Source organism: Ictalurus punctatus, chromosome 3 (genome assembly GCF_001660625.3).
Source record: "Ictalurus punctatus breed USDA103 chromosome 3, Coco_2.0, whole genome shotgun sequence".
In the NCBI taxonomy this organism is placed as follows: Eukaryota; Metazoa; Chordata; class Actinopteri; order Siluriformes; family Ictaluridae; genus Ictalurus; species Ictalurus punctatus.
In genome coordinates, this window is record NC_030418.2 from 16,688,621 (window position 1) to 16,705,289 (window position 16,669).

General features: G+C 39.2%; 1 protein-coding gene across 8 annotated transcripts in view; it reads right to left on the bottom strand.

Moving 5' to 3' along the window:
* The window catches only part of kcnma1a (potassium large conductance calcium-activated channel, subfamily M, alpha member 1a), a 157,774-nt gene that overhangs the window by 52,886 nt on the left and 88,219 nt on the right, over positions 1-16,669 (bottom strand). For all 8 annotated transcript variants that reach the window (XM_053679671.1, XM_053679668.1, XM_053679667.1 and 5 more), the window contains exons 4-9: positions 11,724-11,817; positions 11,487-11,598; positions 5,641-5,716; positions 4,475-4,550; positions 3,886-4,056; positions 1,556-1,647 (exon numbers count right to left, since the gene is read on the bottom strand). In XM_053679671.1, the coding sequence (XP_053535646.1) occupies positions 1,556-1,647; positions 3,886-4,056; positions 4,475-4,550; positions 5,641-5,716; positions 11,487-11,598; positions 11,724-11,817 (621 nt within the window). The remainder of the gene's footprint in view (positions 1-1,555; positions 1,648-3,885; positions 4,057-4,474; positions 4,551-5,640; positions 5,717-11,486; positions 11,599-11,723; positions 11,818-16,669) is intronic.

Below are 16,669 nucleotides of genomic sequence, written 5' to 3' on the forward strand. Positions count from 1 at the left end.
CACTGAGACTGCCAGAAATGTACCAAGAGAAGAAAGAAATAAATAAACAAACTGACGCATTTATTTATGTGTTCTGAAGCATCCATTAATATAAACACGCTCACATCAATATTTAAAGCAATAATGCAAAGCCTGGTGCCTGTCTTTGGCCTGGCCACAGAATTGGATCCTGGCCGCCTCTAATTGCAACCACATGAACGTATCACCAGTGAGAACGAGAGAGAGAAAGAGAGGGACAAAGAGAGACAGATGGAAAGAGAGAGACCTCTCATCTGACAAGCCTTCTCTCAACACCAGGCTCCAAATCCAACCATGGCGCTGAGGCCAAACATAACATTTCATCAATCTTGTTTCACTGACAGGGAAACAGCATCAAACAAAAAGGCCTCTAATGGCTTCCGTCTCTCTTTGCTTAGTATTTGCCCTAAAAGACAACTGATGAAAGCTAGTTGTGGCCATGATCTTTTTTCACATCAAGTTTAAGAGACAGAGAGAGAGAGAGAGAGAGAGAGAGAGAGAGAGAGAGAGAGAGAGAGAGATTAAGGGAGACTTTAGTATACAGGACATAAGCGGAGGCACTTGGGGAGAATTGTCGTGCTGATAACAGGGCTGTGTTTGAGCCAGAGTGGGTGTTCAAAAAAGCCACACTGACAATCAGGGGCAACCTCGGGAAATAAATAACAACCGTACAGGACATAAAGTACCAAGTGGGGCAAAAAAAGCAAGCCAAGTGCAATTGAGAGGCTCCAGTGCAAGAGCTGAGGCATCCAGGCATTCAGGGTGACTGAAGATCAGGGCCAGAGTCATGTCAGACACAGATGAGGTGATGGGCTAGCAGTACCACAGCCACGCAGGCCTGTCTCAAAGCAACATGCACACCCAAAAAAAAACAGCAGACCTCCAGTCACAGAGGGCATGCAAAAAGTCAGTCAACTCCAAACAAATGAAAGAAAAAAAAGAAAAATGGGATGAAAAGGAGTCTCTACAAGCAGACAAAAGAGGCATTTAAGGTAGTAAGATACTGCAGTTTTCATGGCTATCTTTCAGAACTTTATAGGACTCTCACATTACATTATAAACAAATAAGAATGATTTAAATTCCATTTTCTTAGTAAACACAATGACAAAAACAAGAGTCATGAAAGCTCTAGAGACAGAAATGAAATTAAAATGCAGCTGTGCGGGATGTTTCTTAAAAAAATAAAAAAAATAAAAAAATGGACGTGGCTTTCATGGCCAAGGTCTCCAGTCACAGTGTGACATTTATTTCCATTTCAAGTCTACATTTCTGAACAGAGCCTATATACTAATATGAATCCTCCACTATCAGGAGGGCTTATGTCACCCAACCACACCTGCTTCTGGATTTGGACTTACTTTCTGCCTCTTGTCGAGTTATAAATCCCTCCGTATTTCTTCCGATTAAGGATGAGAGCAGCAATTTCTGGCACGTAGCGAGCAAACATGGCCTACATGCATGGAACAGAAAAAGTAAAGGGCATGCAGAGAGGGGTTCTACTGCAGCCGAGGCAGCAGAGCCACTTGGAATACTTACTTTCTGCCATTAACCGCACTATAGGAACCACCATATTTCTTGCGGTTTCCTATTAACTCTATGATTTCAGGGACGTAGCTGGCAAACATGGCCTAAGGAGAAGATAGGAGACAAAAGCAGAGACTAAAAAAAAAAAAGGAGGAGAGACTGGTTCGTGAGGTGCACGCTTCTCCATACACCTCCCTGACATCGCAAGAGCAGATGTTGTTTGTGTAGACATTCAAAGTGTGTGTGTGTGTGTGTGAATTTTGTAGAGGTTAGGAATATTTTATTACATTTTTAAAGAGTTTAATACTGGGAAAATTATTTTGTAGTGGTCAAATGAAAGTGCTCAGAGATCCAAAAAGTGTGCTGTGTTAAACACACATTTAACAGATTTAATGCGGGGGAAGGAAATCTGTCAAGATGAGTGTAATTTATTAAAGCTACTGGTTTGAAAAGGCTTTTCAAATGTTTATGTGACCAGCCGTCATTCTGGGGCAGCACCAAAACTGGAGGGGCAAAAAGAAGACAAAAAAAACCCTATGTGCCATGTTTTGTCCAATAAACACTGTGAATGTGGCAGGTTGATTTGAATAGTCCAGGCTGAGCGCCCACAGCTGCAAAACACATTAAGACTCATTAGCGTGACTGGAAATGAGCTGGATGTATTTTGCATAGTTTGCAGCCACCTGTTGTGTTGAAAGCTTTGTATCTGTTTCTAAATGGGGAAATCTCTCTCCTGTCTGAGGCCTTCCACTAAACTCCACTCTGCACTGCTGCTCTCTCCAGGGTCCAAATGAATCATGACATCTGCTGGGTCAGGAGCTGATGCTTTACAGCACGTCATACTGAAGTCATTAATCGTGCTGCTGACAGAAAGCAGGGAACAGAGCTATGATAACTTCCAGGCCTCTTCAAAACAAAGGAAGGACACATCACTACGGTGACTCCATGACAGCTGGAGCTTCATCTACCGTGTGATATGGAGATCGTCCGATCTGCTCTGTGTCTGATTACAGTTTGTATGTGATCTGCTCTGCCCTATGGCTAATCTGTTCCTGCTCTCTGACTCTGTAGTTATCAGCACTGATTTTGTGTTGTAGTCTGGAACTTGTATCTGTCTCGCTGCAACACAGATGATTAATGAAAACTAACCAGTCTAATTACCTGAGATAAACATAAAATGATAAAAACCATGTTGTCTGCTACAGCAAGGACGAAAGCAAAATAGGATGACGGAGAATACACCTTTAGTTTCCATGTTTGTCAATGCTTACAGGATGGATCATATAAAAGTAAAAATCTTTCTACACTTAAGCATTAATATCCAAGTGATGCCCGGATTTACCTTGAATATAACCTGATCTAAAGTCTACAGTGATCAAGGCAAAACTTTCAAAGAAACCTAAAACCAAAACAAAATTTAAAAAACCATGTTTAAATGATCATTTTTAGAAAATACAAATCAACAAACAGATGTTCAGATGTAACCATTTGCTCTGTGTTGTCCATTTTAAGCTATGAGTGTTGGACTATAAATATTCAGGCTGTATTGTAGCTTGTATGTAGTTATGCATGTTTGGCTATAATAAAGTGCCATGTTTTGTAATCTGTATACTTTGGTCTAGAGCTGTGTGTGTGTGTGTCTCCTTAATAAAAACTTGACTACACAGACACACACACACACACTTACACGGATTTTTCTGTTGTTTACTGTGCTGTACCGTGTAGAAGGTGGTGTTGTGCGCCTGACTTCCTTGTTGGGTCCTACATACATCCAGCCTGGTCTGTATTTGTACTACGCTGTGTAAACTTTATAAATAGACTAGTTGTAGTGTGTGGTGTGTACTGCAGAGCCTGTAGTATGGGGGGCTGCAGGTGCTGTGGTAGGGTTCAGATAGGACTATTGGTCATCTTCCTGCCACTGTGTTTGTTGGAATTTGGGGAGAGACACAGAAGGGTGGGGGCCTGAAACCGCAACTGCTTTAAGAAAATAGCTACAGTATCATCAGATTTGGGCAGAATACTTAACATGTTTTACAAAACATTCATAAAATGCATAATATCCTTAATCAGACATTGGTTACATCTCAGAATGAATGATCAGAAAACATTTTAACATACATGTCAGGTCTACATGTGTTATGGTGGGAGAACAGGAGGAGAGAAGTTCAGTCCGTTTTATAAAGACACTGGGAATATACAAGGTGATGTGTGTTTTATGAGGACTGTAGGTTGGTGACAGTTATGGGCTTTGAATTGAAAACATTTGTCTCTGTCTACATGAAGTGGAAGATGATGTGGTGCATGAAGGGGCTCAGACAAAGTGCAGATGAAAATTATTTTACCAAACCGCCAAGAATGAAGAAGACCATGAAAAGTCGGCCCAGGGTGGTTTTCGCACAGACGTCCCCATATCCCACCGTGGACATCGTAACCATGAGTAAGTACACACATTCCCAATATGAAAGTGGTTGAGAATTTTGGAAGTTTTCCCAAGGATCCCCTGAGTTTTCCACCTGTGGGAGAAGAGCACGAATAGCGTTACTGAGACAAACCAAGGCCTTCAGTTTCAGCTCCAAGCCTGATCCTTTACAGCCATCTACTGTTTCCTCATATTATAGCCACCACTGAATGTGGGGCACCCAAGAAGGGTTTTATGTGCTTCAACTGAGAGAGGAACCAAACAGGTGGCTGAGTTTCTGCTGCCATCTAGTGGCACAGATGTCCCCTGGCATATCCTGATAAGGGAATAAAAAGAAAAACTGAATTTTTAGCATCACTGCTAGAAAAAAACGTCCTACAAATTCAGAATAAGTATTAATGGGATCAGATGTTTGTTCCTCTTTAATATTCTATTTATTTTGACCTACACCTGTACGCTTACTCCTTTGAAGGGGCTGAGGGGGGGTACTCTGTGTGTGTTTTCTCACTCACCAGATGAATGAATCCTGCAGCTGTGAGCCATGTGCTTATGAAGATGGAACACAGGTTCACCAGCTTGATGGAATTACTGTGAGAGACGAGAGTTACATCACACCTCTCAAAGTGAAACACATCGCACTGCCGTACAGATAAGTCAGTCATCTACTGAGCCCAACACACACATGATGAGGCTGGACATGGACGCTGCCACATCACCTCTTGCTGGGAGCAAATACACAGGTTATCACAAAAGAACATGTCAGTTATATAACGTGATCCCCGTCTATAGCGAATCTCAGGTTTTGCTGAAGCTTTTTTGCTGTTAGTACACTCATAACATAAATAACAACTAGCCGTTTTGCTTCTACTGGGAGAGTCGCAGTGTTAGACATTTCAGTAACATAAAGGCAGAGACTTACTTTGCCAAATGTACCCACTGGACTTTAAGAGGAGGAGGGGCAGGGGCATTTTTATATTAGGCAACTTAAATAACCTTCTACCAGTCTTCTGACAACTGAGTGCAAGTTATTTTTCCCTCTCCTGTAACATATCAGCCGAGGAAACATATCTCTCATGCCTGCTCTGTTGTGGAAGAAATCAATGAAAAGCCTGTTTTTAAAGAGCCTCAGCTCAGCTTCAGGGTTCACACACACCACTCTTCCTGCTTTCTTACCTACAGCATGCTAAGAGGAGATACAGTGTAGAGTTAAAAAAAAAAAAAAAAAAAAGAACATGCTCCGCTAAGCTATAAACCTGACTTCTGGGATGAAGTAGTAAGTATACAGTGCTTTCTGAGAGGTGGACTAGGGATGAGCAACGAGCTCCTTGGCATGGGAGAATGAACACAGGAAATCAGGAAAGTGAGCTCGGTATATTTTAAAGGTACGGTAAGATGACATGAATGTTAGGATAAGAAACTACAGAATGATGTAGGTATAGACAGCTATACAGTAATAAGAAGAGAACATGTACTGTGGAGCACTGAGGTAAACTTTTAGAGTAGTCAGGGTGATGATCGTGATTCAGGATCAGAATATTTTGCCAAGCTTTGTGACCAGACATGTGATGAGTCAGAAGTAGGATATGTGTAACATAGAAGAAAAACAGTTTGCTACTTATTGTACCTTTAAAGTCTTACCATCACATTTCTTAGCAACAAAGGAAAATGACGGCCTTACCTTGTTTTTAAGATATTCAAAAACTGTAAAATTTCTGAGAACTGTATCAGTCTCAAGGCTCTTAGAAATCTCAGACCTGGAAAACAAGACATACAGAATTGAGATGCAATGAAATACAAATATCAAACAGCTTTTTCAAAGCTCTTGTTCACTTTAATGCCGATGTTTAAAGTCAATATACATCACATGGGTTTAAAATTGGTTTAACTTGCTATTAACATGTTTGCATCACTCTCCCTCACAATGATGAGCTCCAAACCAAGTAGGCACTAATGATGTTTTATATTAATTGAATATGGTTTGTATATTCCATGCACTCAATACATAAACACACTGAGTGGTAGATAAATACACTGGGGAAAAAATGGAGGGGTATACAAAATGTGTGTGAACATTTAGCATGTAATTTTTTTTTCTTCATTTTCACAAAAACTAACAAAATTATGTGCAAAATATTCACGCAGTCATTTTTCAGTAATGTTAATGACTCATCCAGTAAGTTAATATTTCCAATTTTGTAAAATGGTTTGGTCTGTCATGGTTTTCCAGTAAGAGCTTCTTTTTGTGGCAAATTACATTTTCTCTTATGTAGAGGGTCTCTGGCTAATAGATAGGTTTTTACATTTATACAATTGTATTAAGATGTCACATAAGTCGGGTGCTCGAAAAGAAGAGAAAAGAACAAAAGGGAAGAATGACTGGTTAACTCAAGTTAAATTTGTAAAGTAATACTGAATATCGCATTTAGTGCAATTATGTGTTACATCCATTTATATTTTGCAGGTGTGGGTTGTGTGTATGCATGTACGTGTTTCATACACATACATTAAGTACATAGTATGTGTCGAAACAAGCTGTAAATGTATAGAAATGACCATTCTTTCATATGTTAATGAGAGCACGGGTGTTGAAGAGATGCTATTTTCAGCTCAGATCATTTTAAGGTGACTGAGAATCAAAACAATGAATGTGATTATTAGCACAACCCTAATAATAGCACAATAAAAATGCACAACTTGTGAGTATGCAGAGTCTTACATTTATATAATAATGTTCATTGTAAGTGTAAAAGAGTTTCTTGAAATGCCACTCCTACTTCAGTTTGCCAGTTTTATATTTCTAGGCGAGCTAGAATTATAATACTCCGGACACAAAGAAAAAGCCAGTGAGGACACTAACATTATATCACATTTGAAGTCATGGCAGAATGAACTTGTATGCTGCCTGGTGTGAATGCTTAATTAGCCAAAGAAAAAAAGAATTCACACCCCATGGCATTAGCCATCTCCAACACTTCTCCAACTGCGATTTTCATGTAATGTAGGGAGTCTGTCACTATCTACCGAGATTTTAAGGTAGATCATGGCGTGTGTAGTTTCATAAACAGTTTTAATGATAAAAGGAATCAATAACTCTAACTCCAGGATGTATCTACTACAAGCCTGCCAAGTTTAATTTATTATTGTACAGTTTTATTAAGTAGGGAGAGGTCAAGTGTACAGAATACTGAAGTGGACTGAACGCTACACTCGTACAGTAAACAGAATGACTTCTTTAACATAGAAAACAGCATAGAATTAACATATTCGATAAGAACGAAATAGTAAAAAATCATTTTTAAGTAATGCTGTCCTGGCTGCACAGAGAAATGACCTGTTTGTAATACTGTTTGTAACACATTGCAGTGACGTGTTCTAAATACTAATGAAACACACTTATTATTTCCATTATATCAACTGAAGGTGAAAGAGAGAGGATAGGTATACAGCAGGGTGCCAATTAAGAAACAACGTAATAGTTGTGGGTGCACGGTGGCTTAGCGGTTAGCACATTTGCCTCACACCTCCAGGGTTAGGGGTTTGATTCCTGCCTCTGCCCTGCGTGTCAGGAGCTTACATGTTCTCCCTGTGTTTTGGGGGATTCCTCCTGGTACTCCGGTTGCCTCCCCTAGCCCAAAGACATGCATAGTAGACTGATTAGCATCTCTACATTTTCTGTAGTGTGTGAATGGGTGTGTGAGTCTGCCCCGCGATGGGTTGGCACCCCATCAAGGGTGACCGTGCTTTGTACCCAGAGTCCCCTGGGATAGGCTCCAGGCTCCCCTGCAACCCTGTCTAGGATAAGCGGAAATGGATGGATGGATGTAATAGATGAATTACAAGGCTGATTACATGACACCAATGCTCATCGTCCTTCCGAGACACTCACATTCTTTCAGTCTCTTTCTCACATACACTCCTCACACTGCATCATACACACTAGACTTTATAGCTTTGAAAGATTTATAGCAGACACTACAAATATCTCATTACATACAATTTGTAAGCTTCACTGAAGTGGCAGGTACTTTAGTAACACTGGAGTTGTAGAAGGAAATCCTGTGACTTCATGCAGTAGTCATGACTTTTCAGACTATGGTGCTCTACAGCATGCACCTGGGATTAGCAATAGTAGAATCTTACTGGAGACCTTAATTCTGATTTCTCCCCTAATCCTACCCCTCCAGCACATCATATCCACAAAAGCTCTGCCTCTTTAGAATGGCAAATATCCAGTCTACCTACAAGGTACCTCTAAGATGAGATATTGCCATTCAGCTGGCAGAAAACTAGAACCAGGCGTCCACAAACGTTTTGCAGCCAGGAACCCCTCTAACTGTAAAATAAATCTTTCAGACTCAGACCCTAAGCACAGATTTAAGAGCACAATCCAACAAAATAAAGCAGTTACTGAAGATGGAGGAAAAGATGAATTATTTAAATGTGTACAATAATATTTTGGTTGTTTATTCGAACCATAGAGCCTTTTTATTGCTGAACCTTCCACTCACAGAAGATATATTTATTAAAAAATCATTTTATCAAGAGACATTATTTATTGTCCAATTTGTTGATTTGATTTACTGAAGTATGGATGAAAAACGTTCAAATGGCCAGTAAATCTTTACTATCAGAGTAAAGGACACAAAGCCAATGCAGTTTGCTGGGTCAGGCTTAGGAAACATGTGCAAAAACTACATTCATTGAGAATCTGGGCACACACTGTGTTTCATTCACATCTGGAGGCTCACACACTGAGAACATGTCATATGCACCACCCCCACAGAACTCCATTTCTCAATCAGAATAAGATGAGCATTCACAACAAGGGGCTGATAATGGCGTCTGTGCCGCCTGGATTACTCCCAGCAGGCCAACAGCTACCAGAATGCACCAGGAGTAGAGCACAGAAAGATTTATACCAACAGCATAGCAGCATTGCTGAGAGACAACACAGACTGGATTAACAGCACTGCATCTAACCTCCAGGTGGCAGTGTTGCACAGCGAGTAACCTTCAAATACACAGGGAACTGAGGAAACACCCCGATTGAAGTTATAAACATGCTAAATGCATTTAAACCTGTTTTAGTGCTAAAATGAAACACCTAATAGTTACATATAGTAATTTGCTTTACACACTGTGAGTACATTTAAGAAGCTGTATCCCAGCCTGGTATGTATATGGACCAGATATCCACCGGTGAGTAAATGTAATTACTGCCCCCCCTCTCCCCCTCCCTCCATTAAGTGTGGCCAACAACAAGTCAGACTGAGAGAGCATTTCTAAGTGGGTAGACAATACTGTAATTAGCTGGACAAAGCAAGAGACATAGGTTTCACCATTTAAACCGATCCACACAGTCCTGCTCAATTTACAACTCTCTTAGGAAGTGATGCTTGAGGTCTTCTTCACCTTAAAAACCACACTTCACAGTCTATATCAGTGCACCACAAACACACATTAATACATTGGGGCAATTTACTATTATTATTATTATATTTATTTATCAATTAACCTAACAGAATGTTTTTTTGGGAGTTGGGATGAACCCAGAGGAAACCCACATGGATTCCACACAGATAGTAACCAGAGCTCAGGATCGAACCAGGAACCTTGGAGGTGGGAGGCGTCAACATTATCCCCTGTGCCACCATGCCAACCCACATCGCACAATATTTAAGCAGTACTGATATTCAGCACAACAGCACTATTGCGAGATTTCTGGTGTGATTTTTATTCAGTTTATTGTGTGATATTATACAACAGGTCTATAAACAAGAAATTAATATAGAGTAACTGACATTTCAGAAAAATATGGCCAACTATTTTATTTTTGCTCTATCAAACGAGAATAGTTCCTAAAGAAGCCACAGCAGGACAGAGCGCTGTGTGTAACAACACACATACTGACTGATAGCCCATAGTGTTGTAACCATTTCAATGTAAAACACATTTTTACTAGAACTGAAACTGAACGTAGTGAACACAAACAAAATGAGTCATCCAAACAGTGAAATGTACCAGAGCAGTTTTACTAAATATCAGCACTCTTGGAACGCTGCTTGTCCAATCAAATTAGTGAACAGGAACTAACTGTTGTATAAGCACCATTTAATATTAAAAACAAATATATAAAAAGAATTCCCCTACATACACTATTAAATAATGAGAACAATTTGTCACTTAGCTGGACACTTATTTTAACATAGCGTTTAATTGTCAACTTCTCTCCTTTTCATATGTTGACATTTTATTGGTCTTTTTATTGTCTTAACAGAAACTGGACTTGCACATCATATGTTTTAGAAAGAATTCTGCATTCAGCGCTTTTTGATTAATAGGTTTACTCAGTGTTTGGTTATTTCTCTTTATTAGAACATGTAGACTAGAGAGGATTAGACTTTTGCGCTGTGTGTTTTCAGAAGAAGGAGGATGAATAACTCTTATGAAGAGAACACTTTCTAGGCTGATTATAATTTGGTTTATGATGCGGGTACGCTGCATTGGCTATTTCAGCTTATTTCATCATCTCTGAGCCTTTGATTCTCGGCTCTCACAAATGGGTATCAGAGGGATTTATCTAGTGTGATAGTTTTACACCTTCACAGTCTTTAGGGAGAAGAGTAACATGACAAATTATTGCCTCATCTTTAAGCTTGCAATTTTTCAAGGCGATATGTATACAACAGCACATAGCAGTTTGATCAAGTGTTTATACATTTACTTTAGAGTTAGTTACTATATAGTTAGGTCTGTAGTGTTGCTCTTGCTAGCTGATGAGACATAGAATGAATGTAATGTGGTTGTCTGCATGTGTAGGAGTGGATCTGCTTTTTTTATTTTATTTCTTGTGTACACTGCAGTGCTTTTGAGTGACAGAGTTAGTGCTCTTCTTCTTCCCCCGCCAAAAGACAAACAGTTACTCACAGCTACACACAAATAAACAAGTGAATTTCCTCCAGTTTAGTGATATTGCACTTTTGCCTGACCAACAGGTCACTCTTGGCTTCTAAACAGAATATAAAAAAATCATTACCATCGGGGAAGCAAATAAGCGTGGAGCCATTCTGACTGATCCATTCAAACAGAAGACTGCATCTTAGTACTTTCCCTTTCCTTTCAGAACTGACCCATAGCAGTTAAACCCAGCCCAGTATCTCCTTTTCCTTTCTGCGAGTCTCTCTTCAACCTGTATGTTTGTGCTGTCATCACTAGACTCACGCACCTGTCCATTAGGTGGCATTTCTGAGCTATTCTCAGCCATTCAGGATACAGAACGTGACATCAACTCTGGTACCCAGGTATCTAGGCTTCATTTTAATAAGACAAGCTGCCCTAACATTTGCTTTGGCCTCCTCGTCACCATCATCACTCCTTCTTGTCTTCTTCCAGTCTAGTCTTTCTGTCTTTGCAGTAATGGTAGAGGCTCTGTCACCTTGGATGAGCACTGACTGTTGTCTTTAATGCTGGAGGGGGGAGAACAGGATAGAGAGGAGGGGAAGGGGGGGGTGAGTAGAGACTTACCCAGCCAGCTCCTGTTAAGATACACGGACACAAACACTGGGGGCACAGTAAAGAAATCCACCACAGAGTTCACCTCCAGCCAGAACCACAGCTTATCATTTGCTGCAATAAACTGGAGACAAAAAGTGAGACAGAGGGGACATCACACAAATATTAGAGAAAATTTGAACGTAAGATGAAGCAATTACTGGATTCCAAATGGACTGTAAAATGATCTTTACGTCTAAAAGTACTTACACGCAGACCAAAGTAGAGTAAGAAGAACACGTTGAAGGCCATGTCAATCTGTAACGTGAAGTCTTTATAGAAATTCTGACAGGACTCTATAGGGCTATGGAGAGAAAACCAATATACAAAATCAGACTTATTGGCCAAGTTCCCTTACATACAGTGACTTCGGAAAGTATTCAGATGCCTTCAGTTTTTGCATGTTTTACTGTGTTATAACGTTAATATAAAAGGCATTAAATATACTTTTTCCCCATTAATCTACAATCATAATGGCGAAATGAAAACGCTTTTATAAATTGTTTATAAATTTAATTAAAAATAAACAACTGAAATATCTTGATATCTCCATTTCCTTGATGTTCTCCAAGAAAGTTCCAGTGTGCACATGACATCAGACTAGGGCAAAGGTTCACCTTTCAGCATGACAACAACCCGTAGCATACAGCCAAGACAACATTGGAGTGGCAAGTCCCAAAAGCCAAAGACCAGACTTCTGGTGGAGAGAACTGAATATGGCAGTTCACAGACACTCCCCATGCAATCTGATTAAGTTTGAGAGGATCTGACAGGAAGAATGGGAGAAATTACCAAAATCCTGGTGTGCATAGCCTGCAGAGACTTACCTAAGAAGTTGCAAAGCTGTAATTGCTGCCTAAGGAGCAGTTTAACACCTTATTTTTGCATTCTCATTATGGGGTACTGTGTGTAGACTGATGGTAAAAAAGTAAATGTAATCAATTTTAAATTAACTCTATAACACAGTAAAATAGGCAAAGACTGAATACTTTCCAAACCCACTGGCTATGAAGAATTTGTCGTGGTTACATTTAGTGCTTACTTAATAGGACAGAACAAAGTACATGATAAAAAATAGTAACAATAAATAAATAACAAAAAAATACACAAAATATACATGATGTCTGATACAGAACATTTAATTTATGTAACTTGGAATTAACATGTAAATTTGAGGTGCAGTAATTTACCATCATTTAGCCTTTGAGCTTTTACCAGAAAAGTAAATTCCTAAGTATACATCAGTCAGGACAATCAATTTACAACTTAAATGTAAGGGTTAAAACAACTGCTGACTGATTCAATTAAGTTAAAAGGCGCAGATTCATAAACAACCATTAGCTCTGGAGGTAAGGTTAATGTTGTGGTGCCCTTTCAGTGGCATTAGCATTGATCCCGTAACCAACTCTCAATTATTTATGAACTACTGAGCCTTGGAATTAATTTAAAAAAAAAAAAAGATAAAATGTAAACAGCAAAGGCACATATGACATGGTCAAATGAGCAAAGCTACAGTGCTGTGAAAAAGTATTTGATTTCTTCTGCTTTTGTGTACAGTTGGATTCAAAATTATTCAACCCCCATTGCAAATCAGGTTCATTGTCAAAATTACAGACTTTCAGCTGATTGTAATGAACAAATCAAACACAAGCAATTGAAATAGTTCAACACAACGAACGCTTCAAGTGGTTTCCCCAAATTCAACTGAATATGCAATTTATAATGATTTCTCCAGTCTCAAAATTATTAAACCCCTTCATGGCAAGCATCTTTACTACTTAGTAGAGCATCATTTTACTGTTATGACCTGCTGCAAACAAGACGCAAAGCCAGACACCAGCTTCTGGCGTTATTGAGGAATCTTATCCCATTCCTCATGAGCAATGGCCTCCAGTTCAGTAATATTCTTGGTTTTGTGTGCTGCAACCGCCTTCCTCAAATCCCACCACATATTTTCTATGGGGTTCAAGTCAGGTAACAGTAATGGCACTGTAGAATATTCCAGGATGACTTTATGCAACCAAGCCTTGATGGAATTTTAAGATACGCTTGGGATCATTGTCTTGTTGGACGGTCAAATGTCGCCCACGCTTCAGCTTCCTCACAGACGGCATGTCGTTTTCGCCTAGGATTTTCTGATACGTCAATGAATCCATCTTACCCTCCACACGCTGCAGGTTTCCAGCGAAAGAGGATGCAAAGCAGCCCCAGAGCATCACCGAGCCACCACCATGCTTGAGTGTGGACAGAGTGTTCTGTCTTCATTCTTCTTTTTCCTGACATACCGCTGATCCATTGTGCCGAAAAGTTCCAAAAGTTCTTGTGCTTTTAGATCAGTAGTGGTGTACGCCTTAGAGCTCTGGCATGGAAACCTTCTGCATTTATTTAGTACGCACCATACCGTGCTGTGCTCACTGAAACCTCAGTACCTGCTGCCACCAAGTCTTGCTGCAGGTCTTTTGCAGTCACTCGAGGGTTTTTCACAACCTGCCGTCTCAGAAATCTGGTTGCAGCCGTTGATAGCTTCCTTTTTCTGCTCCATCCAGGTCGTGTACACTCAACAAACCCCTAGCCAGGTCAGGTATTTCAGGTGTTCCAGCTCAAGCACACCTGGTGCAATAATGAAGCCCTTGATTAGGTGCATCAGGTGTGCTTGAGACAACACCTGTTTTGCATACTTGTGCTGTTGTGAGGGATTTTATTCAGTTGAGTTGAATAATTTAGTTGAATTTGCGGAACCCACTTGAAGCATTTGTTGTGTTGAATAATTTCAACTGCTTTTGTTTGACTTGTTCAATGCAAACAGCTGAAAGTCTGTAAGTTTTGACAATAAACCTGATTTGCAATGGGGTTGAATAATTTTGATTGCAACTGTATATCTCATACTAAATAGTTTTAGATCTTCAAACGAAATACAACATAAAATAAAGGCAACCTGAGTAAAAACACAATAGTTTATATTTATTCATTTCTTATTGAAGCAAAAAAAAAAAGTTATGCAACACCTATTACCCATGTGATAATCTAATTGCCCCCTTAAACTTAAATTCTGGCTGTGCCACCTTTAGCAGCAATAACTGCAAGAAAACGCTTTCAATAACTGGAGCTCAGTCTTTCACTTACTTCTAAGGACTAGGACTTACTCCTATGCTTTGGATCCTTGTCTTGCTGCAGAATCCAGTTGCAAGATTTTCCATTTGGAGATAATTAGGGCTGTGATGGTGGCCATGACAACCGCACCACCATGGTGGTAGTTTGCCACCACGGTGGTGGAGTGCCACCTGCGGTAGTGTCACATCACATGCCACGTTAATGTTTCTGCTTGAGTGGGCACTATGACAAGTACTAAGTACTTACACTGTTTTGTATACAAGTGTAGTAATAACAGTTGCAATATTATTTTTTATTTATAGCCTACCATATAGCGGGAGATTTGATATTAATACACAAATTACATAATCATAATCAAACGCCTTATATGGTGGTGTCTGTTAGTTTGGCGCAGGTGTGTTTGAGCACCACAAAATCCAGTCAGTCGAATTCTGCTATTTCAATTCGGGTTCTGTTGGGAAACCAAATATTACATCGTAGATCTGGGAACATTTTGGATTCTTGCCTAAGGAGAGAGGTGAACCAATAAATTTGGATAAAGCTATATGTCAGCTTTGTGGGGAAAAAATTGCAACAACACAACAAGGCTGTATTCAGTTGTTTCACTGATGGAAGTGCAACAATAAAGCCTTATTGAATTGTTTTTATATTTACGTTTTTATTTAATTTATGTCTATAAAATTATATATATATATATATATATATATATATATATATATATATATATATATATATATATATATACACCCTATTATTATATTATAGCGTGATGTAAATTTCACCATGGTGAGTGGTGAAATTTATATCATGCTATAATTTAATAATAGGGTGTATATATATAATTTTATATATATACACTTATATATACACAGCATTATATATATATATATATATATATATAGATAATGGTGGTTAAGACTGTGGTTCTTTGGAGTCCCAGAGCCTTTGAAATAGCTTTGTAACCCTTCCCAGACTGAAGTATTTCAATGACCTTCTTCCTCATCATTTCTGGAACTTCTTTCATATTTGGCATAGTGTGTTACTGGGTAAGACCTTTTAACCAACCTGCTGTTGAAAAAGTTCTATTTAAGTGTTGATCTGATTGAACAGGGTTTACAGTAATCAGGCCTGGTTGCGTCTAGTCCAGCTGAACCCCATTATGAATGCACTTTCACAGATTTGGGAAATTAGTAACAAATACATTTTCACACAGGCCCAGTTGGTACTGGATAACTTTTTGTCTTAATAAATAACATTATCATTTAAAAACTGTATTTTGTGTTTATTCAGATTGCCTTTGTTTTACCCTAGATTTTGTTTTAATTTCCGAAACAATTTAGCATGAGATATACATAAAAACAGAAAAAAATCATACTTTTTCACTGCACTGTGTTTATATATTTTTTCTTTACTGGTTTAGCATTTAGCTTTGACATGTTTTGCAAGTCTTTTTTGGCTGAAATACACTCACTGAGCACTACATTACGAACACCTGTACACCTAATCTATGACTAATAGAACACCTTAGGGATGTTGTAGAACAGGAGATTCACAGCATGAAAGTGCACCTGAAAATCTGCAGGAATGTCAACATGGACCAGAATCTCAAAGGAATTTTACCAACATCTTGTGGAATACATGATATGAAGAATTGGGGCTGTTTTGAGAGCAAAGGAAGGTCCTACCCAGTATTAGTACAGTGTTCCTAATTATGTGCTCAGTGAGCGCATAAACTAACTTTAGGTCATTCTTTACCGTATGCCTACTAATCGCTTTCTGAGGAAAAAGATAACACTAACATTTGTAATTATTCACCCAGTAACCCTCAGATATGTCACATAGTGGCAGATGCTTTTACATACACATGTAGCCTCCTGCAGGCAGTGCGCCATTTGGTCTGAGCTGTACATGCCTTATAGCACAATTCTGCTCCCATTTCACAATAACGTGACCTGCTGACCTTCAGCCTAGATAAACGTCAGCAGGAGAATACTTGTAGATGAAAGCTCAGAGCTGAAGGGTGAACACTATGGTATAGAAAGTGT